The 24,991-nt window shown below is 41.3% G+C and overlaps 4 protein-coding genes across 4 annotated transcripts; all 4 read right to left on the bottom strand.

The window, feature by feature from the left end:
- Window positions 1-1,390: 1,390 nt before the first annotated feature.
- tmprss2 (transmembrane serine protease 2) lies at window positions 1,391-6,285 on the bottom strand. Its single transcript, XM_028421504.1, has 14 exons — window positions 6,184-6,285; window positions 5,981-6,029; window positions 4,417-4,615; window positions 3,758-3,850; window positions 3,542-3,658; window positions 3,329-3,458; window positions 3,032-3,148; window positions 2,911-2,951; window positions 2,670-2,838; window positions 2,405-2,574; window positions 2,235-2,330; window positions 2,024-2,166; window positions 1,785-1,937; window positions 1,391-1,496 (listed from the first exon to the last, which is right to left on the bottom strand). The coding sequence occupies exons 2-14, from the start codon at window positions 5,993-5,995 to the stop codon at window positions 1,485-1,487; spliced, it is 1,455 nt and encodes a 484-aa protein (XP_028277305.1). The 5' UTR covers window positions 5,996-6,029; window positions 6,184-6,285; the 3' UTR covers window positions 1,391-1,484.
- A 1,115-nt stretch (window positions 6,286-7,400) lies between these two features.
- Window positions 7,401-11,405, bottom strand: acat1 (acetyl-CoA acetyltransferase 1). The gene is made up of 12 exons (XM_028421315.1): window positions 11,271-11,405; window positions 10,747-10,794; window positions 10,545-10,662; window positions 10,368-10,463; window positions 10,092-10,192; window positions 9,729-9,872; window positions 9,499-9,649; window positions 9,315-9,410; window positions 8,840-8,953; window positions 8,462-8,526; window positions 8,162-8,319; window positions 7,401-7,960 (listed from the first exon to the last, which is right to left on the bottom strand). Exons 1-12 carry the CDS (start codon window positions 11,319-11,321, stop codon window positions 7,840-7,842), a joined length of 1,263 nt encoding a protein of 420 aa, XP_028277116.1. The 5' UTR covers window positions 11,322-11,405; the 3' UTR covers window positions 7,401-7,839.
- Window positions 11,406-13,580: 2,175 nt separating this feature from the next.
- On the bottom strand, window positions 13,581-16,031 carry mmp30 (matrix metallopeptidase 30). The gene is made up of 10 exons (XM_028420882.1): window positions 15,801-16,031; window positions 15,465-15,718; window positions 15,227-15,375; window positions 15,037-15,162; window positions 14,805-14,966; window positions 14,573-14,714; window positions 14,363-14,493; window positions 14,128-14,287; window positions 13,945-14,048; window positions 13,581-13,873 (listed from the first exon to the last, which is right to left on the bottom strand). Exons 1-10 carry the CDS (start codon window positions 15,906-15,908, stop codon window positions 13,773-13,775), a joined length of 1,437 nt encoding a protein of 478 aa, XP_028276683.1. The 5' UTR covers window positions 15,909-16,031; the 3' UTR covers window positions 13,581-13,772.
- Window positions 16,032-17,228: 1,197 nt separating this feature from the next.
- LOC114445726 (collagenase 3-like) lies at window positions 17,229-20,262 on the bottom strand. The gene is made up of 10 exons (XM_028420883.1): window positions 20,153-20,262; window positions 19,832-20,079; window positions 19,600-19,748; window positions 18,822-18,950; window positions 18,561-18,722; window positions 18,346-18,475; window positions 18,133-18,266; window positions 17,896-18,055; window positions 17,710-17,813; window positions 17,229-17,485 (listed from the first exon to the last, which is right to left on the bottom strand). Exons 1-10 carry the CDS (start codon window positions 20,249-20,251, stop codon window positions 17,376-17,378), a joined length of 1,425 nt encoding a protein of 474 aa, XP_028276684.1. The 5' UTR covers window positions 20,252-20,262; the 3' UTR covers window positions 17,229-17,375.
- Between the last annotated feature and the right edge of the window lie 4,729 nt (window positions 20,263-24,991).

Consider the following 24,991-nt stretch of genomic DNA (forward strand, 5'->3'; position numbering starts at 1 on the left):
GGTCAGTACAAAAGTGGTGACACCTCACTGTGTGTTTAAATATATTGTTTGATTAAATATTCCAATGAGAACTGCAAACTTTTAATTGTGTGTGTGTGTGTGTCATAGTTATAAAAGAGTTTTTACAGTGTCTTGATTATGTTGTGCATATGTACACACCTTATCCTGGCATCTGGAACCTTGATAAGAACCTATCTGAGTCATGAGGAACTTGGAAATGTTATTCCGATAATCTTGTGTTTTTTATGACAAGAACTAGAACTACTGTGAGAGTCATTTTGGAAAAGCACTGTAAGAGGTGCTGCAACCAAGCTGCTCAAAGAGAGATTTGAAAACAACAGTACGTCTAAGTTAAAATGGAATGCAATCATAATATGCTTCCCTTCCCCTTAAATGTAAAGGTAATATGAAACATCTCTGGAAAGGGAAATATATATATATATATATATTCCTCTTTTATTTCCTGTTTAAAAACCAATAGCTTCTGTGTAGTCATTATTCCAAAGCAAATATACTGTTTAACTGTTCGTTGTTTTATAAACAACGAACAGTTAAACCATGACACATGGAAAACGAGTAAAATGATATGGCTGATGAGAAGCCTGCGCGTTGAGCTTATCCATATCTATCTATGTTTTTTTATTATTACTTGATTGTGACTACTTACTGGTAGTGAGTGTAATCAGATGTAATCACATGTGATTGGCCTATTTTTGAGCCCTTATCCTGAACCTGGCTTGAGATTTCATTTTGTTGTTATATTGTGAGCCGACAGTGTTCACCTGACTCTTTATCACAGTCATTTTCCCTTCAAATACAGAGTACTCCGGTATTGTTGATCATAAACATCACATTAATTATTATGTTATACTGCACTAATAAAGTTTCTTTTCAGAAATAACGCATCAAAGAGTAAAACAATAAAGTGTTTTTATCATGTAGAGAGTACTAAAAACATACAGGTTAGAGGTTTTTCAGTCTGAAGAAACAGTTTGAGGAAATGGGTCAGTGACGGTAAAGCATGCCATGTTTATTAGCAGGTGATTGCTTCCTGGTGCGTGCAGACACACCCATGGCTGACTCCATATTGTCAGTAACTAACCTACATAGACATGATTCCTGCCATAATAAAGTAGAGTTTCAGGCTAGCTGTTGGTTAGGTCATAAGTGACTCACAGTCAATGTTCAGTCAGTGTTCTGAGCTTGCTGGTCCGTCCTCAGCAGTGCAATGACTAAACTGAAATATCAGCCAAAAGGCACAACACAACAGGACCATGTTTGTCACATTAGCTCAAATAAGAAGTCAGTCCAGTGTTTTTGATCATACTATTTGTTTATTTTCCACAAATAAAGATCTTCATTTTATTCAAATACAGAATAAAAAAAGGAGTTAAAAATATGGTTGGGTTTTATTTTGTAAGAAAATCTTACTGATCAAAATTTAAGATTCAAAGTGCAAAGTGTAATACAGCATAGGAACACCATCACCAGTCATTCTGTGGAGATTAAAGAGAAAAAACACATTTTATCAAGATGACAATTCCAACTTTTCTATTTTGAAGACATGGCCCAAACTACCTACACTGCTATTTTTCTCTCACACACACACACACACACAATCAGGTGACAGTCTTCAGGTGTTGACACACTAGAGATGCAGTCCTTCTATTCATCACCTCTTTGAGACTACTATTACCACCATGTCAGATGCCGCATGTCAAAACACCAGGCTATATCCATCCATATTTTTTTTGCACAGATGAATACATTAGCGCATACTGTACCTGCATTTGTCTGTGTATCCAGTTGATGAAGTAGGTCACATTGCCATAGACCCCTGGCTTGTTCCGCAAAGCACATCCAATACCCCAGCTAGTGTCTCCTGCCAGCCACCATACGTCTCCTTCTTTAACCACCAGGGGTCCTCCACTGTCCCCCTGCAACACATGACAGAGAGAAATATCTCATGTCAGCGTGCGCATGTGTTTGCACATGTCTGAGACTGTGACAGGCTCAGGCTAACCTGGCAGGTGTCCACTCCTCCCTGCAGCTTGCCTGCACAGATCATGGTCTCAGTGACATGTCCATTTAACACCTGAGGTATGTTGCAGGTCTCTCTGCTGTAAATGGTCACCGGGGCTTGATTTAGTATGTTAGGTAATGGCCCTGAGGAAAGAAACAGTTAATACAGTCCAGTATTAAGAGCACTATTCTCTGTGAGCATTTCTGCTCACCATTTGAGCTTAGTCTTCCCCATCCTGTGATCCAGGCCGAACGTCCCTCAGAAAGGTTGACACCAATGTTTGGCAGACACACCGGCTTCACGCTGCCTGAGATATAAACATGTATGAGTTTCAACTGTGGTCACTAAATTATGTAAAACACTACATGTAATGTAACTTACTTGTAAAAGTCAGAGGAGTGTTGAGCTTCATGAGTGCAATGTCATTATCGTTCGTGTCTGGGTCAAACTTTTCATGATTGATGATTCTGGAAACACTATTGGCAAAGTTCAGTCTGGCCATGTTCACATCACCATAGCCCACCCTCCATAATGTGGGGTCGGACAACGCACTATGGAAAACAGAAGATTGAACTAATTATTTTGGAGTAAACTGTCCCTTTAAGTAGTAGTTCTAAAGAAACAGCTGTGAAGGTGCAGGGCTCACTTTTGGAAGCAGTGTGCAGCAGACAGGATCCAGTATGGGCTGATTATGGAGCCTCCACAGACATGGCGGAAATTAACCTGGAGACTGACCTGCCACGGCCAGGCTCCATTTACAGCATTTGTGCCACCCACGATACGACTACTGGGAGCTAATGAACTCACGCCGCAGCCTGAGAGTGGAGGAGATCAGCATCAGTCGTCATTTCAAAGGTCAAAGAGAAAACAAACGTTAAGTCTCATACCTATACAGGTGAGTTTGACCGCATTGGCTAAACACCGTGAGCTGAAGAGGAAAGGATGACAAAGATGATTTAAGACTGTGAACTGTGTCCACTTTCCGCAGTGATGGGTGCAGATGTGTACCTGTGAGTAAACTGTGACAGTATTGGTGATCCAGCTGTACTTCCAGGCTTCAGCTTCATGTATCCTTCAGAGGCCAAAGAACCGGCACTGGTTTGGCCGAAGGACACATAATCCTGCCTGTGGGAGATTTTATTGGTGAGTACATTTTCTTCTGAATCAACCCAAACAGATTTTATTTGTTGTCAATAATTCTTTTGAAGTTAAATTTGAATATCAAATGACAATGATTTGAAAGGATGCATTATGGGAGGAGAAGAGAAGATTTTTCAATTTTGGAATTATTTACACAATTAGCACCTTTCGTAGCCTATTTGCTCACACACAGCTCTGCCAAAGTTGTTATCCCAGTTCTCAGCGCAGACAGGCATCCATGCCTGGCTGTCAGATGAGTATCCTAGCAGTATGAAGGTGGTCCCCTGAAGGCGAACTGTAAAGCAAAGAAAACAGCACTTTAAGAAAAAAACACAAATGCTAATGTGTGCGTAGAAGCTTTTGATGTGAGTGTCTTACAGCACTGAGATTCATCCTCTCCACCCGGACAGTCCCTGTTACCATCACACCACTGAGAGAGGCTCAGACACTTCCCATCATGTTTACACAACTTTCCCGTTAAACACTGGTAGAACACTGCAAACACAAGTACTACTGTGAGGTATTATGGCATTATTATTATTAGTATTATGGCAACTAAAGTCCTGCAAAACAGTGTTACACACACACACTTACAGAAGTACCAGATCAAAAACGCAACCACAACCAGGACACCAAGCACACAAAGAACAGCACACAGGGTGTATCTACACCGCCGTGTCTTCGTCTCTGTAGAGAAAGAGGAAAGTGTTGAGTATTTACAACAATAAGCAAAAATAACATGCAAACTACTATTCTATTTAAAACATTTTTACATATGACACGAAAACTTTTACATATTGAATCATGATGTACTGAATGACAGCAACATTTTATTCAAATGGCTACACTACATCTCCATGTCCAACCAGGAAGAGACCCTGGGGCAGACCCAGGACACGCTGGCCTGGCCTGGTAACAAACACCTCAATATCTCCCCAAGGAAGTGGCCTGGGAGGGGGAGGTCTGGGCATCATTGCCCCAGTGACCCAACCCCAGATAAGACAATGGAGAGATGTACAGATGGTCAACAACTGTATTCAATTTCTTCTATTATTACTATATAATTATGATTCACGAGACATGAAGCGTTGGCTGTAACTGCAGTTTTATATTTTCTATTTTAGCCCTCATAACCCACACACCTGACAAAGAACTTGTGTGTGTTTTGTCTGTTTTCTACTTTTCTTAGAGGCTTATTAAAACTGGACATAAACTAATAAAAAGAATTGCTACTAAATCAAACATCACTGTACCTTTCCTGTGTCTTGCAGGATGTGGTGATCCAGGAATCCCCGTGTGGTGGGTGTTGATGGTTGCGGGGGTCCCTGTGACATGGCTGGGGGTCAGCTGAGGAAGGTGAGGGTACACCCCCTGCTGAGAAGTGTACGGAGGGGGTGGGGCTGTGCCTTCTTCATGCCGAAAACATACATTGTCATACATGGGAATACTGGCCTAAAGGAAGAGGAGAAATTATTTTCAGATGAGTAAAATGGAGTTAAGTTGTCTTTCAAGTGTGAACCCATAGGCGTCCATTATATCAGAGGGGGACGTGTCCACATTTAGTGAGCAGGAAACTCCACTTAACGCTGTTTCGATTGCTCGTGAAAAACTCCGTTCCACTTGGTTCATAAGAGAATAAAATCCACTCCATGTTTTCCTGTGGTTACCACAGCGCTGCAATACCGTTACTATAGTAACGGACCTAACAAAGCCAGTGGCTTTCTTCGAGCGAGCGTAAAACACCGTAAAGAGAACCGTCGGTGGTCGAAGCTGGAGGAGGTGACGTCAGTGTCATCCCACAAAGTCCAGCTCATGCTGAAGCCTGACTGTTTGTCACATGGACCCAGGAGACGTTAGGTTGATGTTAAATCAACTTAGAAAAGTTGGGAGGAAGCTGCTGTTTACTTCCAGTTACAGTAGATATTAGTAGGTTTTATTTGTCTGACGACATGTTGTTGCCTTTTCTGCTGCCTCCCCACACACAATGGACATGAGTAGATTCCAACAAAGACACTGAGAGTTAGAGTTGTTTTCAGCATTAACCCATATTGTAATAAGGCCAGGTTAGCCCCTGTTAGCCTGCTAGCTTCAGCCTCGCCTAGCCAGTGCACATAGCCACCTGCTCCTATTCTTATCAGCAAGAATAAAACACATGTGATGGACCGTCAGGACACAGTGGAGCATTATATGAACAGGGAAACACTGATGTAGCAGATGAGGCAGGGCATCATTATAAACACATCCACAAGGTTTGTTGTGAATTAAGTAGTTTTATAAGCAAATAAAGATAAAGACATGCATCTTTTTGTAAGTTAGTATTTTTAGTGTTTCAGTATTATCTGCATTAAGCAGTTTGGTTCATTTTTCTATGGGATTTGCCAGTTTTTTGTCTCTGTAAATGAGAGAAGGCCTCAGATATGGAGGCTGTTAGTGTAGTAGCACCAGTATGTTTGACAAAACTGTTGTTTCACTTGGAATTAGTTTCTGTTTGTCACCGAGTTTTTGTTGAATCTGTCTCTGAAATAGTCATTAAGTGTTTACTTTCTGTAGGTAAATTATAATATGAAATTAGGTATTATTAATTAGGTAAATTGGGTATGCAATTTCCCCATTGTGGGACTGATAAAGGTTTCTTAATCTTAATCTTAAAATAGTTTAACAACCTGTTAAAATCCACAGGAAATCGCAACTACTTCATATTATTATATTATATTTCATAATATACTGATGTACCTTTTTTCACCACCCACCCACAGAAGGTGTCCCCCCCCACACATTTTTAATGCTTCCTACGCCCCTGTGTGAACCTGAGCTTACCTCTTTAGAATTCATAGTGAAACTACCTGAGGAAGGACTCTGGTCAAACCTGTTAAAAAAAGGTCAAAATAAATTCCACTACTCGACACACTATAACACTCGCAGCAATAAACAAAAATGACTAATTGAATAAATAAATCGGTTAGAGAAGTGCTTCAGCACACAAACATCAACCTCAGATTGTTTGAAAGATTTCCACCGACCTTGAAATTCCCTCAGATTCCTTGTTCACTCTGATTCAGTGTGCTGCGATTCTCCCTCTGCCTCACGTAATCATCAGCCATGGCCACACCTTTCCCACTGTGTGCACCGCCCTGCCTTGTGTTGGTCACTTTATTTATACAGCACTTAAAAATGAACCAGGCAAACAGCAGATGCAGACAGGTATCGACGAAAGGCTCACACACCTCGTCAGGGTTTCTGATAAATGTGTGGACATTATTCAGTGCGATCGTGCACATCGTATTATTTTGTACATGTAATTGTCCCCTGCAAACAGAGCATTTAAATATACTTCTCATCTATCTCCTCTCTCTATGCAAAGTTCCCTTTAACCAAATGGCACACAAGCTTCCCTTTCCTGTAACAGAATACAAGCAATACTATTCACTATTCTCCTACAGAACATTCATAGCAAAGCACAATGAAGGTCAGATCAGAGTTCTAATTTAACGTCTTTACATTATAACACTCCTCTTGATGTGCTTCATGTGTTTAATCAGTAACTTCCTAATGAATGGATACAAAATAATCAATGATCAGTGAAGGACTTTCATACCCTGTCAATATTTAACTCCGCGTTTGGTATGATGTTAAGCAGCAGGGAAAAAAAAGAGGGGATGAAGACATCATCAAGGCGTAGATCATGTGCTAGTGACATCAGCATGACACTTGGACACTTTATGACACTTTAGGATAAGCGTACCTGCCTCTCATAAAGGAAACACAGAACACTCATAGGAAACATATGGAGAAGAAATGACAGTTCAGAGTTTTTATGGACATTTTTCTGTATTGCTTAACAATGTCTGAATACATGCCATGTCGATGTGACACAGTGAGATGTATGTGGCTTAATCAGAACAGTAACAGAGGAAGTAATTAATTCAAAACAATAAATAAACAATAGCAAATGTTAACAGATCAGATAAATCCTCCTGTGGGTACCCATTAAGGATCATACTGTATTAACAGGTAATGAATAACAGTCCTTTTCATAGGTGACACTAAATTTGATAACAATGACTACAGGGTTAAGACTTAACTACTAAAAAAAGATTGGTACAAAGTTCATGTTTTGATAATAATTGATGTGACAGTTTGATTTCAACATATTCATCTTAAAATCTAGACTTCATATATTTGCCTATTGGTTTTTAACAGCAGAAATTTCACAACATTCAGTCGCCAAAACCAAATCTATTTGCATGTAAAGAGACTTTTTATTAAATTAACGTTAATGAATCTACTACACAGATAGGCACAACATAAAAAGGGAAATTGCAGCTAATCTAGAGGCCCATTTAAAACCAGAGTAACCCCCAATAACAGAAGACCATTAACAAAACACTGCTTTCATAAAAACTATTTATTTACTATTACTATTTATTTGACCATCTGAGTTCAGAGTTAAATATTGATCTTTTTTGAACTGAACAAACAAAAGGGTGGAGTCATGAGGTCATGACGGTACAGTCGTACTTTGCCGTTTGTGAAGGCCACTGGTATTACATTTGTAACAGAAGCATTCTTCACAGTAAAGTGTGTGTGTTTACAGACGTCTTCACCATTTGGAACCAGCAGCCAGTCACCACACAGTTAAACACAGAATGTCTAATTAGGTTTCATATCAGGTCGTCTCACAACTTCTGGATCAGAATAGAGGAGGCTCCCCCACCTCCATTGCAGATGCCTGCCAGACCATACTGTCCCGGCTTCAAGTTGTGCACCATGTGACCCACAATTCTCGCCCCAGACATCCTGACAAATGAGAAAGAAATGAATTATAATATATGATATTTCAGGGATAGTCCTGGTACTTGTGTTTAGAAAACCTAGGTGTCCTTACTCTTTCCAAGAACTGAAGAAGGAATATGTACATGACAGCTGACTGAAATCCGACTGCTGCTTTTTAAAGACCTTCAGTTTTAAGTGTAGCGTCTTTGTGTTGCAGCTGCTTACCCAATGGGGTGTCCCAGTGACACAGCTCCCCCGTTAATGTTTACTTTTGCTGGGTCGATATCCAGCATCTTGATGTTGGCCAACGCAACCACACTGAAGGCCTCGTTGATCTCCCACATAGCAATATCATCCTTCTTCAGGCCTGCTGCATCCAGCACCTGGCAGACAGGCACACAGACACATCAGACATCAGACAGAAATAAGTATACCACATTATACTGAAACAATGTCATTCTGTGATTATTTTTGAAGAGTGTCTGTCTAGCAACAGGCCCCCTAACATCCTCACTCAATACCCACCTTTGGAACAGCATATGCAGGAGCAATCGGGAAATCAATGGGTGCAACGGCTGCATCTGCAAAAGCTATACAAAACAAACAAAAAACAGACAGACTATTGAGCTGACTGTGTACTAACAGACCTACAAGCAAATTAAAGCAAATATGCAGACTACTCTTTAAACGCTTCAGGCAGTGAGAGTGTTTCTGCTAAAATATTTTTAAATTTATCCTGACGTTTGTAGAAATCTAACTGATTTGTCTTTGTAATGTGGCACAATGTGTCGAAGGGAATGTGATGTGACCTTGCAGACCAGTCTGCATCGTCATTATATACATGAGGGAGTGTATATATTGGATGTAACGCAGAGGAAACTGATGAACATGTGTCATGCTTACAGACAATCCTGGCCAGTGGAGTGACGTTGAGTCTCTTTGCAGCATCTGCTGTCATTAAAACAAGAGCAGCAGCTCCATCGTTCAGTGTGCTGGCATTAGCTGCTGTCACTGTGCCTGAGAAAGAAGAGACCAATCAAAATCATGTTCACATTAAAAGAAAACTGACTGATCAAGTGTTCTGATAAATAAAAGAAGCCAATGACTGACTGGGGCATATATCAAAATGTGTATTCAGAGTTGGTAAGAAGCAGGATATAAGTGTTAGCAATATAGAAAGCTAAATAAGTAGCAGCAAAATAAAAATATGTAAAATAAGCATAAATATTTTCACAATGTATTTTTTTTGATGGAGCAGAAGACTCAGACAATAAATGTGTAGGTATGGTGTACAATACTGTTTTCATCTGTTAAAAAAATAACAGAGAGAATAAATTTCTTTGAAGTCACACAAAGTGAATGAGAACAGCATCATTACCATTCTCTTTCTGGAACACTGCCTTCAGTTTAGGTACTTTGCTGAAGTCGACGCGCCTCCACTCCTCATCCTCAGACACGACCAAATCAGGTTTGCCTACAAAAACAGGTCAACATCAGCTACATGTTGTTCTGTAAGTAACTAAGGAAACCGGGACAAGATAAACATCGGCCTGTTCCTGTACCTCTCTGGGGAATGCTGACTGGTACAATCTCCTTGGCCAGTATGCCAGATTCATATGCGGCTTTGCTGCGGCTGTATGAGCTGATGGCGTAGGCGTCCTGCTCCTCTCTGGTGATGTTGCTCTTCTTGGCTGTGTTCTCTGCACAGTTACCCTGTTGGAGATAAACACAAAACGGTTTTGATGCTGCGCAACAAAATAAGACATATCGTTTTTCTAACGAGGATAGTTACCATGTGAAATTTGTTGTAGACATCAGTGAGCCCATCCTTGACGATGAGGTCTTCCATCTTCACCCCTCCATAGGACGGGGTCTCTCTGGTCATCACATAAGGTACATTGGACATGCTCTCCATGCCTCCTGCCACCATCACATCCTAAGGTCACACACACAAGAGCTGCAATCCTGTGCATACAATAGCTTTTCTAGCAAGACAGCAAGGCAGAATCTGTAATACCTTTTTTTTAAGAATCAAAGTTTGTTTTTGGTCAAAAATAAATCCTGAATTATCTTATCATTGATCAGCTGCATTGTGAGAACAAGTGGTGCAAATATTGAGAAAACATGACGCCACTGCATGCCTATTTAATCCTACCTGGTGCCCACACATTAGACTCTGGGCTGCCAGCATGATAGACTTCATTCCAGAGGCACACACTTTATTGACGGTTGTTGCTGGAGTGCTGAGGGTCAAGCCTGGAGGGAAAACCAGTGACATCATACCCTTTAAATCAAATGCAAACAAACCTCCATTGATGCTCACTGAGACTGTTGCTGCTTATTTACCGTTTTAATATATTTAATAACATTTAAAACACCGTTTTCCCTCGGAAAGCATCAGAGATCCCGAGAGACCTCACCAATAACATACCTGCTCCGAGTAAGGCCTGTCTTGTGGGAGCCTGTCCTTCTCCTGCCTGAAGCACGTTGCCCATGTAGACTTCCTTCACCTCCTCAGGAGCAATTCCTGAACACAACAAACATGATGTCAACACATATTTTTGGTGCAGCAATCTTCCAGGAAACAAAAAAAGGAGTACAAACATACCTGCTTTGTCAATAGCTCCCTTGATGGCAACAGAGCCCAGTTTGGTGGCTGGAACTGAGGCCAGGCTGCTTCTGAAGGAGCCCATTGGAGTGCGCACTGCACTGACAATGACCACTTCCTGAAACCAGTCCAAGTCTGTATGTCATGAGCTGTACAAACATTTGATTGTGATGAGAATCTGAAATAAAGCTGGTGTACTTACATTGAGTGAAGGGCGCGATGTGTAGGTTCTAGACAGGTACTTGTGAGCCTACAACAGCAGTATAATCATTAATACAAATAATAAATTCATTCATAATTAAGCGATATGTGTTCCACCTACTTCGTTTCGTTTCATTTATCATTAGCATGACAAATGGTAGCTAACACATTACCTACCTAAGTGCGTAACAGGAGCTACATTTGCTGTTTTCGCTAGGTGTTGACATGACCCCTTTTCAGACTGTCACTTAGCTAGCTACTGTTATTGTTGTTGTTAGCCTCCTTTTAGCTTTGTCACGAAAACGTTGCTACACGTAGCCACTGAAATTAAATAGCAGCGCTAAGAGAAGCTGCTGTTATCGTGTTTTCACACTGTTGCAGGACTTTAGCCAAGGACAGTCCACTCACACTAAAAGGTTAGCAGAGCTGATCCAGGCTACACAGGGAAAGCCTTGTGGTGCCAGGTTTTAACCTGAAACCAGCATTCCTACACAGCATAACTTCATAACACACACGGATACTTACCAGGCGTTTACAGATGTGAGCATGCATGTTTAAAAGTCCTGTGGAAGGCATTTTGGACCGAGAGACAGGACTGCACGCTTAAACCCGCTTCACCTTCAGCAGCGGAGGGTTAAATGTAGCAGCCAATCGCAGTGATAGGCGTGCTCGCTGACGTCATCAGCTGCAGAGCATGATGGTTATTGTAGTTCTGGTAATGAAACATTATTGCTTTTTAACCCTTGTGCAACGTTCGCAAACACTACCCTTTCGTGTTGTTCGGGACAAAAACGTCCTCTAACTTTTTTTTAACAGTTTTAAACTACAGCAAGGTCAGCATGCACACACAGTGTGTAGACACACAGTTATGTGCTAAAATACTCCCTATAACTCCATATACAAGCCAGAAACTACTCTACATAAGCACAGGCCTGCAGGTAAAGGGTTATTAATAGGGTCATAACTGTAAAAATCATAACTCCTACCAACAGGGTAAACCACCAACAATCAAGAATGCATGATTATGTAGAGCCATGGCTGTGCAGTCAAAAAATGTGGTTATAATGGAAGTCTATGGGACAAAAATGGCCACGAACAACACACAAGGGAGAAAAAAAGAAAATCCAGTGCTGTGCAAAAACTAATAATGCAATAAAGTCAATGTTGTTACTGATGTGTGACATGACCAAGACTGTAATAAAGGTTAAAAGGAATCCAGTCCACATTCACCTTTTCTATTAAAAATGAGCCATTTTGTGTGGTTTTTTTTTTTTCCAATTTTCAGCACCACCCCTTATGAAATTAGTAATTAAAGGGTTAAAAATCTTGGGGGAAAATGATTTTTTCACTACTGTTGATTAGAACTGAAGTTAATTAAAAGGTGTATGCAAAAAAATTTCCAAAAAATATTTATCTGATATATTTTTAAAACCGTTAAAGTTAGAGGACGTTTTTGTCCCGAACAACACGAAAGGGGGTAAAATTTGCCCACAGTGTACTGTTGACCTATGAAACATTTTAAAATCATATTAACAAAATGTAAAATTAAGCTTGTTGAGCAAAAATGATTCAATTTGTCCACATATTGACAAAGTTATGGCCAAAATAAACAGAAAAATTACTCTCAGAGGACAAAAATGTCCCAAACAGTGCATAAGGGTTAATAATGATAATAATAATAAGTTTTATTTGTAGTACACTTTACATTTGGCACCAAATCTCAGTGCAACATATGAGGTTTAAAAACAGAGGAATCAGTTATAGTAGGATAAAACAATAAAAAGGCAATGAAATCAGAACATGGCAAGGTAATAAAAATGAAAAAATCAACAACAGTGTAAAATAGGCTAGGTCATATATGTTTTCCTGAAGAGAAGGGTCTTTAAACTTTTTTTAAAAAAGCATGCCAGTGTCTGTGGTGCCCTTAGGTGGTCTAGCAGGGCATTCCACAGATGAAGAGCAGCGGCTTCAAAGGCCCTGTCACCCACGGTCTTAAGATGAGTCCTGGGAGGCCGCAGTCTGTGCAGCTGGCCTGACCGGGTGTTGGGACTGGTGTGTGGGGTTAGGAGTTTAGTGACATAATCGGGCACATTTCCACGAAGACAGAGATAAGTGGAGGAGGAGTTTATCTTCAATACGGAGGTGAATGGGGAGCCAGTGGAGTATGCGAAGGATGGGGGAGATATGCTTGTATTTCCGCACCCTCATTAGGATCCAGCAGCACTGTTTTGCCAGGAATCCCAATGAGAAGTGTGTAAATCAGCCTGGAGCGGGGAGGGTAGGGGGGAGTTTGGCGACGTTATGGAGGTTAAAAAACAAAGTTTTGCAAATGTGATTTATATTATTGTCAAAAGTGAGTTAGGGATCAAATTTGACCCCCAGGTCAGAAATGTAACGTGAGATGGAGGAGATATGGGAGGAGAAAAGCTGGTGAGGGAAACCCATTTGACTGGCTGAGGTTTTGCAGCTGCAGGAAGTTTTGACTCATCCAGACCTTTATCTTACCAGGCAGGAAGAAAGGCGTGCAATGTTGGTGGAAGGTTGACCGGTCGAGGATTTGTTGATCCTCTTCCTCAGTTGTCATCAAATATGTATTTTTTTTCTTACTTTGACCTAATACTGTGAAGCCGCATCTCTAAGACCAAAAAAACTGAGCTTTTCCATGGTTGTTCTATAGATCATGTGAGCCTCTGATACACATTCAATGGTATAAACACATTCTAACACCATACAGAAGCTTTTCATTTTTCTTTATTAGAGCAGAAATCATGATGACATGCTAATGGCTAATTTAGAAATCTAGTTTTTACATGGACAATTTAGAAAGGCTGTGTGGAAATAAAGAAAATGATCATTTTAAGTTTCCCGTGCTTCCCTAACTAAAAGATCTGCTCACTTAGCACAATCAAAGCAGCAAAGTAAAAACATGTCTCCACTCAACTTGTTTCCTTTATAAGCAACAATATAAAAAAAAAAAAAAAAGATCCAAGGTGCATCGTTTCCTCTTTCTGCAATAAGCTGGTTCCTTCAGCAAGCCATCCACTCGTAGTTAGACAGAGTGCGAACTGCTCTTCTTCTTTGGTAGTGGTACTCTTTTTGTGTGGACCCATATGAAAAGTACAGGTAACCTGAAAAAGCATGACACATTATTAACTACAAAACGGTCAAACTGTGTAACGCTAACAGCACCGGGCCTTACCTCTGTTCTCAAAAACAGCATCCACCTCATGGCCAATCCCTGGGAACTCTCTAGAAATGTACTTTGGATACCCACGATCCATTCTGCCCCACCTCTCATTATAGCTGCATGCATGACATAAAGGGCAGTGTTCATTAGAGCAGGACATTCAGCTGATAGGTGTAATCTGCCTACATTACATACCTCCAGAATCTGCGGCCAACAAAGAGCAGGGTTCTGCCTGTAAATGACACATGAACAGCAGCGTCTACCTTAGCGACAGATGAGGGGAAGCCAAAGGCACTGAGAGGTTTGGGGTATCCGGGCAGGACAGTTTTTCCTCTGATCCCCCAGTAATGATCCCCTGTGTCATGAAAGAGTACAGTATGTTACAGTATGGTCCCTAGTCAAGCTCATGTTTTTGTCAGAAGTATTTTACCTTCAAAGAAAATTGCAATATTGTCCTTTTTATTCTCATAAGCAGCATCGACTTTGTTTATTCCAGACCAGACAGACTGAATTTTATTCACTCTGATGCCACTCCAGAAGCTGCCCCTTCTCCAGACATAGCTTACAAGAAAAAGAACACATTTTTTAACTGTGTGTGTTTAACCTTCAAAACTTAAGCTCTGACGTATAAGAGTCTCACCTATCTTTAAAGAAGTACAGTCTCCTATGAATGGAGGTAATGGCATCAAAATTCAGGTTCCTGTCACACCTGTCTGGAGCAGATTCAGGCATGGGTCGTGGTGTTGGGTTAGGATTGGGTTGATTTGATGTTTGACGGACCCCTGTGTGAGGGAAAAGAGGGAACAAGCGGGAGGCCCTGAGTAAGATGGTGTGTCACTTGAGTTATGATCAGTGTTGCAGGATATCAGCACCATAGATAGCTTGTATTCCCTTTCTGTCGTCATCTGGCAGCTTGTACCCCTCTGTGTTCACATACACGTAGGTGGGATGCATCAGGGCTGACTGCACCTGAGAATGGGCTAATCCCAGCGCATGACCAAACTCATGGGCTGCCACCAAGAACAGGTTGGACCCTGCAAATACACACTTGTAAGTTACTGTGGGTATAAATAGTGTTACATCGTCAATGTGTATAGATTGTACCTGTAGAGTCAAGAGTCCAGGTTTCATCTTCATCAAAGTGGGTGTCACCTCCGTGGCCTTCTCCAGGGGAATACGCATGTGCCAAGACCCCATTTTTACCATCGAACGGAGAAAAGTCTCCATGTTCTGTGGATTAAAAAGGTTATTACTCAATCACATGCTCTCTCAGAGTTAACATGATCAGCTTTACCTCGAGCTCTGAACATTATCATGATGTCAGCCGCGCTGCTGTCGCTCTGCTTGAAATCTAGAGGAATGACGTCACTGTAGAGCTTCAGAGCCTTGGCTAAGGTGGTGTCCACCTCACTCTGACTCAAGCCTGCAGTGTAGTCTGTAATCCTTTAGCAATGAGAGTGAAAATATGTCTTCAACACGAGCTTAATTGTGCATGAACGTACATGCAGGAGGCTAAATGGTCAGTGTAGTACCTGTATGTGAGCACAGGTTTGTCCCATTTTGGCGTGCCGTCAAAGTGGCTGTATCTGACCACGTCTGTAACACCACAGCGGGGGCGAGACATCACTTCCAGCGTGTTTGAGTCCAGCTTCCCCGTCACCTCCAGGTGAAAGAATTCCTGCATTTTTTTGAGAGTGTCTTCAAAAGACTCCAGTGAGCTGCGAAACACAGTTGCAGAGTTGGGAGCACTGACCCCAACATCAGAGAAAAACTTAGACAGGTAGTCCTGGGCAAAGAAGACAGAAAGAGTTGGTTAGGTAATCTGGCTGTCTTCTCCTCCTCCATCTGCAGCAAACATGCATGTTTACCTGTGCTTTTGAGATGTCCTCTTGGCTGGGTGCAGTGGTGGGCACAGCTCCACACAATGCTGCAAACACAACAACAATAAGAGTTTTAGCAGCCAGTGCACCTTCCATGATTTTCTGTTTTTAAATAGGAATGAATAACTCCAATATGCTCTTTATGTGATGTATTTTCTCTCTCTGGTTGCTGCTCGGCTAGAGTGCTGTGATAAACTAGTCTCCTGAAGGTTTGTCAATGTTTTGAATGTGAAGAAGAGCAGCAGAGGATGCGTGATTGGGCAATAATACATTCCTGCTAGAGTCTGAACAGGCCCCTTTAGAACAACGGGAGAGAGAGACAGCAAGAAAGAGAGAGAGAGAGATTCAGGGGCCGGGATTGGGGGATAACAAATGTGATTTGAGGTCAACAGCTGGAAGGGCTTGGACCTGCTTGAACATTAACAGGCATATGGGGTGTGTCGCAGCTTTTCTAGGTTCATGTTAATGTTATTAGCGAGTCGACTGTCATAAAATCTGATAAAGTGAAACTACCTACAAGTTATTAGATGAAAATGTATTTTTGGGACACTTTGTTGTGTCAATGAGGTCTTTTTAGGGATTCAGGGTGTAGTACATAGAGTCACCAGGAGAGGGAGCCAGTGGAGCAAACTAAATCTCATACTGTATAACAAGCATGAGATTCTGTTTCTATAATGCAGAACTCATTTATAAACCTTTAAGCAAACAGTCCAATGGAAAAAAAAACACAAGATCACTAAGGCAATTTATAAAGTGTTTATAAGATAAAAGGTCCTTATTATTTAAAGATATTTTCATCATCATGTGCTATGAGTAATCAAAGCAAAGTAAGAAACAATAATGTGTAAATGTAAGTGTTTTGTTATCATGTAAAGTACAAAGATAAACTGTTGTGCTGAGCCAGCAGATCCACTAGTACTGAGCTGATGTACTGTAAACACACCTGCCAATAACATGAGCGAAGTAGCACTTTTGTCAGCATACACAAGGTGAGCAGATTCTCAGCATTCCTTTCACTTTGATGCTGTGAAAACCAACCATCTGATCTCCCATCAGTGGCGGTTCTACATTGAATTACTCCCCGGTGCACGGCACCTTCTCAGCAAGCAGGGGACACCTTTATTGTCTAATGATCACATCTTGGAGAGCAGGGTGTATGAGCAGACCGGCTGGCTGGGGTTTGTTTTTATAATTATATGGACTTGTGAAACCTATAACAGAAAGTCTAAAGACTGCAGGCCCTGTTCCTGCAGCCAGCAGAGACCATATAGCTTGTCCAACTGATCATCGCACAGGTTGGTTGGTTGGATGATTTCTACACTGTTACTTCTATTGATGGTGTAGTACTGTGTCCTCTTTGTGTACACTAGTATGTATTTGTTATATCCTGCTGTAATCAAATAAAATGTATGCAAGTATAAAAAAATGATATCAAACTTTATTCACAAGTCTTTAAACATTTGTTTACAGTGATAATTTTAAATAGCGCATATAGAAGAACATGTATTTAAAACAGTGTAGGGTTGTACATTCACTTTTATTCTCTGCCAGTGGCTGTACGCTCTAGAAGTTGGTGCAGCGCAGGAAGTAGCTGTTCCTCAGCACACGGTACAGCCACTTGGTCCTCAGGTCGTACTCAAACATGTAGGGCCCACTGTAGATGTAAGTAAAACCTGCACAGGAGACTCAACATCAGTGTCTGGTCAAAGGAATACGCTTTTTTTTTTATATGCAACAAATGGAGGCAAAATACTGCCTGTTGCCGGTCTTTATGCTAAGCTAAGCTACCTCACTGCTGGTTGTAGCATCTAATTTAAAATAGACATGATAGTGATATGACTCTCTTAGCTAAGAGAAGCTTTCAGCAGACTGAGACACTTTCATGAATGCTGCTCACCTCTGTTCTGGAAAGCTGCCGTCACCTTGTTGGTCAGGCCTGAAAAGGTCTGATCCACCCGTTTAGGGAATCCTCGATCCATTGTCTGTCTGGATTCATCATAACTAAAGAAACATATAGAGTAATTAGATACACTCAATCAGGATTTTAACGAAGGCGATGATGAACATTGACACATATACACACCTGAAGTAATAGTTGCCTACAAAGAAGAGCGTTTTGCCAGATGCCACATCATGGAGGGCAGCATCGATTTTCCTCACAGCTCTTGGCAAACCAAAGCTGTTCATTGTTTTAGGATAGCCCTGCACAGGCCTGTAGCCAGTGAATGCCCACACTCTGCTACCTGTGGATGAAAATTACAAACCATAAGTTAGACTTGGTGTGACACTGAGGCTGTAAACAGATCGGCAGAACACATACCTTTAAAGAAGAAGATTGTGTCTGACTGTGGGTTCTCATAGGCAGCATCAATGTTGACGGGGGCATTAGGCCAAAAGTTTGTGATGAGAGTCTGCTGGGGTGTGTTGCTCTGAGGGTAGCTGCGCCAGAAGAAGCTGCAGAACAAACAGCCATTTTATACATGAGCCAGGAACGATCCTATGTAGACTATTCAGAAGCTGTACTGTGTTCTACCTGTCTTTGAAGAAGAGCATCTCCCCCCTCAGGGTGGTGACAGCATCCAAAACCATGGTTGAATCACAGGCGTCAGGGGTGGTAGGGGGTGGAGGTTCAGGCACAGATGGATCTTTGGAAGGGTTTGAACCTGGAGGTGAAATAAAATTTAAAAAGTCCTACATCAAACTACAACAAGGGCACAGTGATGGACAAGAGAGCAACTTAGTACTAACCATAGAGGGACTGGATGCCGTTTACATCATCACGAGGCAGAACGAAGGTAGAGGGGTCCCTGTATGAGTACACAGGGTACATGAGAGCCCCAGGATCATCAGAGTGGGACAAGCCCAGAGAGTGACCAAACTCATGGGCAGCGACCAGGAAGAGGACGTAGCCTGATGAGGAAGACACAGAGTGACAGGTGGGTCATTCCAAAAATATCCTCTCATAGCACACTTACTAAGGTAAATATATCACACAGACAATAAACTCACCTCTGTTTGAGCTGAATGTGAACATTTCATCTTCGTCAAAATGAGCATCTCCTCCGATACCTGATCCTGGAGCGAAGGCATGGGCCAGAGTGCCGGACGGGCCATCAAAGGGGTAGTAATCACCATGTGCTGTAAGCAGGACCATGTTCATGTTACAAAGTGATGTTAAAAAAATGGGCCTCTTTACTTCACAACATAAAGTAATGTTTGATAAATAAGATACACTGTGAGATATCACAGCTTCCAAGTTAGGCTAAGGTAAACACAGACACTACAACATTTTCTAAACAGCGGTGACAAAAGCACGGAAGGTGCAAGCATGGACGTGTCAGCAGTGGAATGATGGTGTTGCGTATAGAAAAACATTACAACACATTATGTAACTGCACTGTGACGGCCCAAGCAGTCCACTGACAGTCATTAACAGAGATAAACCACACTCAGACATGAACAACGGCATGTTTGAGGTACTTAAATGTTAATATTTCATTTAATGCACCTTTCTTCTCCACTGAATGTCTACATATAATTCAAAGGTTTTTAAAACTATCATATCATATCATATCATATCATATCATATCATATCATATCATATCATATCATATCATATCATATCATATCATATCATATCATATCATGTGTAGACAATCAAAACAAAAAAAGTTTATCCAACACATACTAAAATGTTTGCTACAGAAACCCCACCAAATAATACAATATATTATCATATGAAGTATAATATTCCTGAGAATGATAATATAATATAATTGGTACTCACATTGGCGACCAAAGGAGACCATGATGTCAGCAGTGCCGCTGTAGATTCTTGTGAACCTCAGAGGAGTGACCTTGGCCCAGACCTGCAGGGCTCTGTTAATGGAGTCGTCCACCTCTGCCACGGACATGTCAGGCGTGTAGTTCTCAATCCTGGGGGACAGAAGAATTATCAAACATATTATTATCTCATACTTAATGCAGCTCCTTGTTTTACACTTTCTGTGTTCCCTCACCTGTATGTCAGGCTGTTTTTCTCCCACTTCAGGCTGTTTCCGAATGTGGAGAACCGAGCAATTTTTCCATCAGGAACGCCACAGCGAGGCTTCTTCATCATCTCCAGAGTTTCGCCATCAAGAGCACCGGTGATGTGAAGACCGAAGAATCTCTGCATCTCACTAAGCTTCTTGCTCAGAGGGCTGATCCCCCGCCTGGTTGACGGGCCCTTCTGTTCTGTCATATTGAAGAAATTCTTCAGGTAGTTCTGCAAAAGGAGCAGAATTTAATAATCATCATTTTTAATTAGAATCAATGATGAAGAAATCAAACACACATACCTCTGCAAAACTTTCATCTTGCACCGTGACCTCTGATACAGGCACACAGCAAGCTGCAGTTGCCAGACTCAGTAGAACACACAGGTTGAGGGACCTCATGCTTTCCTTGTTGTTTTCGGCTTGCGTGTCTGCACTGGACTCAGCTGTTATATAGGATGCAGAGTGGATGTGCAGGGGAGTGGGCGTGTTGAGCAACTACCTTCTGACTCAGGCACTATGCCATTTATGGATGACAGGAGATGAGGGTCAGACAAGAAAAAATTCCCAAAACAATTGTGTAATTATGATGACAAGATGTATGATACTATATATAGAAACATGATTGTTTTGCATACACTGATACATAGATGTAGTGACACTGAACACACGCTGTACATAAAGTATTAAAATCATCCATCATAAAACGTATAATTTGAGTTAACTTATGTAAGATTGTGTTGCTCAATGTTCCAGTAAGAGGTTATCTGTGCAGGATTTTAAGGCTGTGTTGTCATTGTGTGACATCCAAACATCTGCACTTAGCTGACTCCTCAAGCCTCAGGCTACTGTTTCTACACTGATAAGAGAACAATGCAGCTTTGTGAGCAAACAAGTCAGGCCATGCCACATCTGCAACCAGACGTCAACATATATATCTGAGACAAACTCCTTCTGTCAGGACCACTCTACACTTCACTGGCTTCAGTCAAACGTCCACACTGTATAGGTGATGATGAGTGTTCCCTCATGTCAGAGTGGCACATGTTTTCCATCCTTACACTTATATGAATCTGTTCAGGTATGTATTTGTGCATCACTATCCAGATCATTTGTACATTATTGTTTGTAGCAGGTTACACTGTGGTTGCTGTTTCCTAACACCTGACATGCGAGTAGCTGCAGTACGGCAATGGAAAAGGAGCACTTAATTCACTTAATTCACTTTAAATATCATTTTATGCAATCCTGTAAAACAAATCACTGCAAAACAATCACACAATGTGTGATGAGCACTTCCGATGTGTCTCCATCTATTTTAGGGAAGTCTATTTAGGTCAGTGTTACAACACTTTATAATACAACGTAATGATGATGTTGACACTTTTTACCTCCCACGGCACTATTTATTTAGGTCGGAGCCTCATCACACGCTACGCTGCATATCACAGACAGATCTCCCAGCTCTGGTTATTCCTACTGACCGAGAGTTTCACATTTATTACAAGAAATGCTGGTTCAAAGTCCTGCCTGCACATGACTTCAGTGTTATGACTCCGGCTCTCCATGCATGTCAATACAAATAAAACCATCACTAATGTTATGTTGGGACAGTTTGATTGCACATGAATCACTTCAGCTGTTACTGGCAGGAAAAAACATCTCACACAGGAGATGACACTGCTGGAACTCCCCAGACTCCTGAGACAAAAGTCAAAGTCAGCTTTATTGTCAAAACTGCGGTATGCACTGGACATACAGAGAATCAAAACTGCATTACCCTCAACATATAATTATAATAACATAAAGAAAAATTCATTTATGGTTCATTTATGGCCATAATCCAACAGCAGTATACTGTATTAATATAATATGGTTTTGTATTGTAGTTTGCAATGTATTATGGGATGTTTAACGTGAAGCTACAGCACACAGCCAACAACAGTATGCTAATGTTACAAACTACATGATTTTTTTTTTAAATTTAATTTCAGTCAGTGAGAGACAGGAAGTCACTAAACAGCGGCTCTCTGCCATGGACAATCTATCCCATCCAAAAAGGCAGTTTAATCCAGCTGATAAAGAATTAGATGAAGGGGCTGAAGACAAGGTACATGACAAGAAACAAAAGACACAGAGAAAGATGTCATTTAGAGTCAAAAATCAAGGCTCAAGTCATTTTTAGGCACTCTGTAGAGGCCTTAATCCTTTGGCAGGTGGAAAATGCAGTTCAAGAGGTGTATTGGCTCTTTGAAGGTGTTTAATAGGTATACATGGGCTGGTTTCAGCATTTGTGGATGAGAGGACAAAGGTGCAGGGAGAGGAAAAATGCAGTTTATTAGGTGTATTATACTGCATTTCACTGTAACAGACTGTTAAATATTATAACACATGAGTACTGTAAAATAATGGTAAAGTGCTGGCAGATGAATGATGAATGAAGCTGTCCCTCCTTCTGCTGGTCCTGCTTGACGAATCATTTTCGTCATAGTTTTCGTTAACGACCTTTTTTTGCTGATAAAAATGAGATGATAATTAAATAAAAACTAACGCACGGTGCCAAAAACGAAGACGAAATGTATTGACACTTTCGTCAACGAATAAAAACGAGACGAAATTATTGATGGAGACGAGATCCAATCAGAGCAAAATTTGTTTGTGGAAAGGGAGGGACGAATCAGGAGACGGCGGCAGAGAGCCAATCAGAAGTGCTCTCTCTGCGTAAGGACGTTACCCCGCGATGCTGGAAGAAGGCGTCCTCATGCATGGTAACAACACAGGAGAAGAACACACACACGGACACGTTTGATGTCAAGACAAACAAGACGGTTTGCAAACCGTGTGGAGCGACTATCAGCGGTAAAAACACAATAAACCTGAAGCGACATTTGCAGACGAATCATCTTAACTTCCGCTCATACACGTGACAAAATCTATAAATGAAGACCCCGCTGCTGATGGTTTTACAGCATGCGACCTGTTTCTAAGTTGTCACTGAAGTGTTTTGCTGTAGTTATGGAGTATTCATGAAGAAGGTCATGACTGAACAGTGTGTTCAGGGAGAGCAGCTCACTGTTCACGGTTCTTTAATGAAAAGGTCATAGCAATTAAATAAAGAGGTGTTTGATTAAAACAACAAAAGTTAAAGCTGTGCCTGTTTTTATTGCACTTCAAACTTTAAATATTTAATGAAAAAATATATATCAGAATTTTAGTCGACTAAATCCACGGCAGATTTAGTCGACTAAAACTCTTTGATATTTAGTCGACTAAAACTAGACTAAAAGTTAAAAAATGTTGATGACTAAAATGTGACTAAAATCAAATGACATTTTAGTCACAAGACTAAAATAAAAACTAAATCCGAAATTGCTGCCAAAATTAACACTGGCCCGGAGGCTTCGTAGTCTCTTTCCTGATGGCAGCAGACTGAAGAAGCGGTGTAAAGGGTGGGTGGGGTCTCCTGCAATGCAAGGGCGTGTGAGATGGGTTTTGGAGGGAGGGTGGTAGTAGGCGATGAAGTGTCTGCCTGCAGGTGGCGGTGCAGGAACAGTACCACACACTGATGCAGCTGGACAGGATGCTCTCTACAGCGCCTCTGTATAAGTTGTGAAATCACTTATTATTTTCAGACTAAGAGAATAATGTTTTAAGCTCTTGCTGAGTAATTAGGTTACTCACATGACAAAGACAAATATGACATGTGGACAGATGTGTCATGTGTGCTACAAGTCAGTGAGTCAGCAGCATTAATAAAAGATAATGATAAACAATGGTCCACACCCTGAAACTGATGCGGCACGATGAATCGTGACATAGAGAAGATTGAAGCAAGGCGTCTGGACTTGTAGAGTTTTCTTGAAGACGTTTCGCTGCTCATCCAAGCAGCTTCATCGGTTCTAACTGTTTGGTGGGGAAACATGGTTTATATGTGGTTACAGACCTCAGTGGGTGGGTCTGGGTAAAACTTAAAAAAACAATAGCACTAAATGTTTCCATACTTACCTGTGATGATCTGGCTGACTGGGCCAGGTGTGTCTAACGACTGGCTAACGACTATGAAACTGCCAGAGGAGGACTGGTTGACAGCCCTTTGTTCTTACTGTGATTATGTGCAAACTTCCTGGGAATGGATGGAATCACTGCATTGTATGTGGTAGAAAGATGATGTCTGAGGCCACCACCTCTGTTAAGGGAAGGTTTTTCCAGCTTAACATAGTGTCACGACCTGGTGTTCATTTATGGTTTTGTTTTCATTGTTTTGGGTTTTTAGCTTTCTGTTTCTGTTTAGTTATTGTTATTTTCCTGTAGTTCTAGTGTTTTGTTTCTCTGGGTTTTTTGTTTAGTTCTTGTGTCTTGTCTTGTGCTTCCTGTTTTATTTTGATAGTCATGCCCTCCTTGTGTATTGTCTTTGTCAGGGTTAATATAAGGTGGAGGACACAAATGCAGCTGAGCCGGAGGTATCAGGCAATTCTCAGTGTTTTAATACAGGCAAGGTTCGGTACACAGAAGTTCAGTCCGCGAGGCAGAGGTATCCAAAAGGGCACAGGCAAAAACCAGTGGTCAAAGTCCAAAGCAGTAATCAGTACACAGGAGTACAGTCCATGAGGCAAAGGTATCACAAAGGGGCGAAGGCAACGAACAGTAGTCAGATCCAAAATAGTTCATTCACAAGGGACTCCAAAACTCACTCAGAAACTCCAAAACTCACTCGGAAAACTCACTGGGGAAATCACAAGAGCGGAAGGCTACTTGGACGGCTGTGTCGCAGGATAACTCACAAAACGAACTGGCAACAAGGGGCAGGAAACACACAGGCTTTATACACAGGAGGGCGGGAAGACAATTGGACACAGGTGAAGCACATTAGGGCGGAGCAGGTAATCACAGGTGGGGGAAGGGAGCACACATGAGGAAAACAGAACTGAAACACAGGGGGAAGATCGAGTTTCAAAATAAAACAGGAAGTGACTAGTAAAACTAGAACTAATACAAACAGAAAATGAACTACAAAATAAAAGACCTGGCTGAAACCATGACAGTACCCCCCCCTCAAGGAACGGCTCCCAGACGTTCCACTAGAAACCATGAGTCTGAACAAAAATACAGGGAGCAAAAAATCAGTCTAATAAGGGTCCAGAA

The sequence above is a fragment of the Parambassis ranga genome, chromosome 14, assembly GCF_900634625.1.
Source record: "Parambassis ranga chromosome 14, fParRan2.1, whole genome shotgun sequence".
Taxonomy (NCBI): domain Eukaryota; kingdom Metazoa; phylum Chordata; class Actinopteri; family Ambassidae; genus Parambassis; species Parambassis ranga.

Excerpts from the sequence above, each read along its gene's own strand:
- acat1 (XM_028421315.1), bottom strand. The coding sequence starts at position 11,321 with ATGCCTTCCACAGGACTTTTAAACATGCATGCTCACATCTGTAAACGC. Across the intron at positions 10,795-11,270 it reads CTCACATCTGTAAACGCCTG|GCTCACAAGTACCTGTCTAG; the intron begins GTAAGTATCCGT and ends CTGCTGTTGTAG. Across the intron at positions 9,873-10,091 it reads GTCTAATGTGTGGGCACCAG|GATGTGATGGTGGCAGGAGG; the intron begins GTAGGATTAAAT and ends GTGTGACCTTAG.
- mmp30 (XM_028420882.1), bottom strand. The coding sequence starts at position 15,908 with ATGGAAGGTGCACTGGCTGCTAAAACTCTTATTGTTGTTGTGTTTGCA. Across the intron at positions 14,494-14,572 it reads CTGTACTTCTTTAAAGATAG|CTATGTCTGGAGAAGGGGCA; the intron begins GTGAGACTCTTA and ends TTTTCTTGTAAG. Across the intron at positions 13,874-13,944 it reads TGCTGTTTTTGAGAACAGAG|GTTACCTGTACTTTTCATAT; the intron begins GTAAGGCCCGGT and ends ATGCTTTTTCAG.
- tmprss2 (XM_028421504.1), bottom strand. Across the intron at positions 3,659-3,757 it reads GTTTTTGATCTGGTACTTCT|TGTTCTACCAGTGTTTAACG; the intron begins GTAAGTGTGTGT and ends TTGTGTTTGCAG. Across the intron at positions 1,938-2,023 it reads GAGGAGTGGACACCTGCCAG|GGGGACAGTGGAGGACCCCT; the intron begins GTTAGCCTGAGC and ends CATGTGTTGCAG.
- LOC114445726 (XM_028420883.1), bottom strand. The coding sequence starts at position 20,251 with ATGAGGTCCCTCAACCTGTGTGTTCTACTGAGTCTGGCAACTGCAGCT. Across the intron at positions 18,267-18,345 it reads ATGCTCTTCTTCAAAGACAG|CTTCTTCTGGCGCAGCTACC; the intron begins GTAGAACACAGT and ends TTTGTTCTGCAG. Across the intron at positions 17,486-17,709 it reads GGCAGCTTTCCAGAACAGAG|GTTTTACTTACATCTACAGT; the intron begins GTGAGCAGCATT and ends TCTCCTGTGCAG.